A 4,337-nucleotide genomic window follows, 5' to 3' on the forward strand; every position below is an offset into this window, starting at 1 on the left:
TCAGTGAACTTGTTAAAGTCACAGGATACGAAATTATTATACGGAAATCTGTTGCATTTCTATCTGCTAATAACCAGCTATCAGAAAGTGAAATTAAGGAAACATCCTATTTACAATTGCATTAAAAATAAAACATCTAGGAACAAATCTAACTAAGGAGGTAAAAGGCCTGTACCTTGAAAACTAAAAGACTCTGATGAAAGAAACTGAAGATGACACAAACAGAGGGAAATATAAACCATGTTCTTGGATTGGAAGAATTAATATTATTAAAATGACTGTACTACCCGAGGTGATCTACAGATTCCATGCAATCCTATCAAAATACCAGTGGCATTTTTGACAGAACTAGAACAAATAACATTAAAATGTTTATGGCGACACAAAAGACACTGAGTAGCCAAAGCAATCTAAAGAAAGAACAAAGCTGGAGGTACATATGCCTTGATTTCAAACCATACTACAAAGCTACAGGCATCAAAACAGTATGGTGCCAGAACAAAAACAGACACATAGTTCAATGGAACAGAAGAGAGAGTCCAGAAATAAGCCCACACCTATATGGGTTATTAATCTACAACAAAGGAGGAAAGAATATACAGTGGGGACAAGACGGCCCCTTCAAAAAATGGTGTTGGGAAAACTAGACAGCTGCGTGCAAAAGAATCAAACCAGACAACTCCCTCACACCATGCACCAAAAGAAAATCAAACTGGATTGAAGACTTAAACATAAGACCCGAAACCATTCCACTTCCAGAAGACAGCAGGAAGCGTGCTCTTCAGCGCTGCTCTCAGCAGTGGTTTCTGGATATGTGTCCTCTGGCTAAGGAAACAGAAGCAAAAGTAAGCAAACGGGGCTACATCAAACTGAAAAGCCTTTGCACGGCAAAGGAAGCTACTAACAAAATTAAATGGCCATCTACTGAATGGGAGAGGACATATGCAAATGCTGTATTCAGCAAGGAGTTACTGTCCAAAATACAAAAGGAGCTCACACAACTCAACGTCAAAAACAAACGACCCAGTTAAAAAATGGACAGAGGATCTGAATAGACACTTTTCCATAGCAGACGTACAGATGGCCCACATGCACATCAGAAGATGCTCAGCACCAAACCATGATGACACATCCCCTCACACCTGGCAGAACGGCTATTGTCGAAAAGCCCACAAATGGTAAGTGCTGGTGAGGGTGTGGAGAAAGTAAAACACTTGTGCGCTGCTGGTGGGAATGCAGGTTGGCACGGCCACTATGGGAAACAGCGTGGAGGTTCCTAAAAAAAAATTAAAAATAGAATTACCATATGATCCAGCAATTCCACTCCTGGGTATTTATCCAAAGAAAATAAAAGCAGTGATTAGAAAATATATATGTGCCCCTGTGTTCATGACGGTGTCATTTGCAGCAGCCAAGACATGCAAACACCCCAGGTGCCCGTCAGCAGATGGCTGGATGGAGGTGTGGTGCGCGTCAATCATGAAAAAGCACGGAATCTTGCCACTTTCAAGAGCATAGTTGGATTTAGAGGGTATCATACTAAGTGAAATGTCAGACGGAAAAATACAAATACTGTACGATTTCACATATATGTGGAAAAACAAATGAACAAACAACAAAACAGAAGCAGAGTTATACAGAGAACAAACAGGTGGTTGCCAGGGGAGGGGGGTAGGGAATAAACAGGTGATTGAGGTTAAAGTACACAGACTTCTAGTTGCAAAATAAATGAGTCACAGAACTGAAATACACAGTGAGGGGAATACGGTCAGTAACTATGTGGTGTCTCTGTGTGGGGACATATCGTAACTAAACTTATCACGGTGATTATTTTGAAATGTACAAAATCATTGTGTTGTGTACCAAGAACTAACAATATTACAGGTCAATTATACGACAAAAGAAAATAAACTCATAGGAAAAAAGATCAGATTTGTGGTTATTGGGGGCAGGGGGTGGAGGTGGGGAAATTGAATGAAGGTACAAACTTCCGGTTATAAGGCGAGTCACTGGGGACATAATGGACAACATGAGAAACACAGTGAGCGCTGCTGTGTGTTGTATGTGAAAACAGGTGAGAGTAAATCCTAAGAGTTCTTGTCACAAGGAAAATATTCTTCCTGTTTTGTTATTTTTGTATATATATGAGATGATGGTGTTCAGTAATTTATTGTGACAAACGTTTCATGATGTACGTGAGCCAAGTCACTGTGCTGGACACTTGAGACGTATACAGTGCTCTGTGTCAATTGTATCTCAATCAAATTGGAAGAAAAAGACATGATTATATAAAGTAATAATTTTAAAATGTCCCATTGGGTTTAGAACTTATGTGGTGCAAGATACATAATAATAATACAAAAAGAGGAGGGAATGAAGCAATTTAAGAGTGAAGTTTCTATATTTTGCTGGAACTAAGTGTAAATCTGAGCTGATAAATTAAGATAAATAGCCCAGATATGTAATTTAAATTGTCAAAGGAATTAATGATTCCTCACGTTGCATTAGAAACCTTGACTTAATACAAAATAAAGCAATAAAGAACAGAGGAACAAAAATAACGAGACATAGGAAACAGAAAGCAAAGTGGCAGACGTAAGTCTAACCAGGGCAGTAGCAACTTCAAATGTGCATAAATTAGACAACCCAGTCAAAGGGCAGAGATGGTCAGATTATCTAAAAAATAAACCAAGATCCAACTATGTGTTGTCTACAAGAGACCCATTCTACACTGAAAGATGCAAAGGCGTGGCTTTGAATACCGGTTTCAAAGAAAGGATAGAAAAGGTAACGTGTAAACAGCCATAGAAACGCTGGTGTGGCTGCACTAGGATGAAACAAAATAGATTTCAAAACAAGCAAAAAATGTTGCCCGAGATAAAGAGGGCACTTCACAGCGATAGAAGGGTCAGCCCACCGGGAAGACACACAGTCTTACACACACACACAGCTCGTAACAGGCTCCGGAAACAGGGGACGTAAAGCTGATGGAAGTGAAGGGAGAAACGGACAACTCAGCAGCAGCTGGAGACTCCGGCAGCCTCCTTCCCACGCGGCTGGAGCACCGGGCAGGATGTCAGCGCGGAGAGAGAAGACTTGGCCCGCACCGCACACTTACGAGAACTAGCAGGCACCCCAGGGCCTCTGCCCGGTACCAGCAGAATACAGATTCCTCTCGGGGGCCCGGGACCCGCTCTTCAGGACAGGCCATATGCTAGACTATAAAACAAGCCAAGTGAGTTTAAAAGGATTTAAGTGACATTCAAATAGAAATCAGTCATAAAAGGAAATCTGAAAATCCACAAATATGTGGAAATTAAGTAATACATTCTTAAATAACTGATGGGTCAAAGAAGGAATCGCAAGGGAAATTAGAAAATACATTCAGATGAACAAAAATGAAACATAATACACCAAAACTTACGAGATGCAAGTAAAGTAATTAAAGGTGCACAGAAAGAAACTTACAGCTGTGAACACCTATATTAAAAACATGATCTCAAGTCAGTAACCTACCCTCCGCCTCAAGAAATCAGAAAAAGAGGAGTAAAGCAAATCCTAGGCAGGCACCAGGGAGGAAAGAATAAAGATTAGAGCAGAAACAGGTGAAACAGAGAGCACGGAGCAGAAGAGAATGCAAATGAAACCGAGAGCTCTGTTCTTCTGGACACGCTGGTTCTTCAGAAATATAAAAATGACAAACCTTTCTTTTTTTCACTCATAATTGGAAATTTTATTTTACATACAAGGAACTAGCGTTGTTTCTGCATGAGGTAGATGTGCTGGACGGTCCACTCAAGGACGTTCACTTCATCCAACTTGATGCAGCTGATGTCCTTCGCGTCCTGGCGGAAACACCGGTGGCAACACCGGCGGCACATGTTGAGGCCGTGTTTCCGGATCAGACCGTGCCGGTTTGAGCAGACGCGGCAAGAGCGAGAACCCTGGCCGAATTTTCTAGGGTGGCTCCAGTACAGCTGCTGGTGACCCATCTTGCTTTCTCGGATGCAACGAGGCAAAACGAAAAGTGACAAATCTTTAGATGTACTGACCCCCAAAAAGGAGAGAAGATTCAAACTGACAAAATCAGTCACTAAAAGGGGGCTTCATTACTGCTCTTACAGAATTAGAAAAGATTATTAGGGAAATTAGATAACTTGGATGAGATGAACAAAATTCTAGCAGATGATAAATTTTCAAAACTAACTTAAGATGAAGTAGAAATCTTCACAGACTTGTAAGAAGAGATTGAATTAGAAATCAAAACCTTCTCACAGAGAAAGGCCAGGGCCGGGAGGCTCCCTGGTGAATTTCACCAAACGTTCAGAGAACACGAA

At 41.0% G+C, this 4,337-nt stretch overlaps 1 protein-coding gene across 1 annotated transcript; it reads right to left on the reverse strand.

Moving 5' to 3' along the window:
• Nucleotides 1-3,752: 3,752 nt before the first annotated feature.
• LOC105105991 (small ribosomal subunit protein uS14-like) lies at nucleotides 3,753-4,020 on the reverse strand. The gene has a single exon (XM_064486380.1). It carries the CDS (start codon nucleotides 3,990-3,992, stop codon nucleotides 3,753-3,755), a length of 240 nt encoding a protein of 79 aa, XP_064342450.1. The 5' UTR covers nucleotides 3,993-4,020.
• Between the last annotated feature and the right edge of the window lie 317 nt (nucleotides 4,021-4,337).

The sequence above is a fragment of the Camelus dromedarius genome, chromosome 5 (genome assembly GCF_036321535.1).
Source record: "Camelus dromedarius isolate mCamDro1 chromosome 5, mCamDro1.pat, whole genome shotgun sequence".
NCBI lineage: Eukaryota > Metazoa > Chordata > Mammalia > Artiodactyla > Camelidae > Camelus > Camelus dromedarius.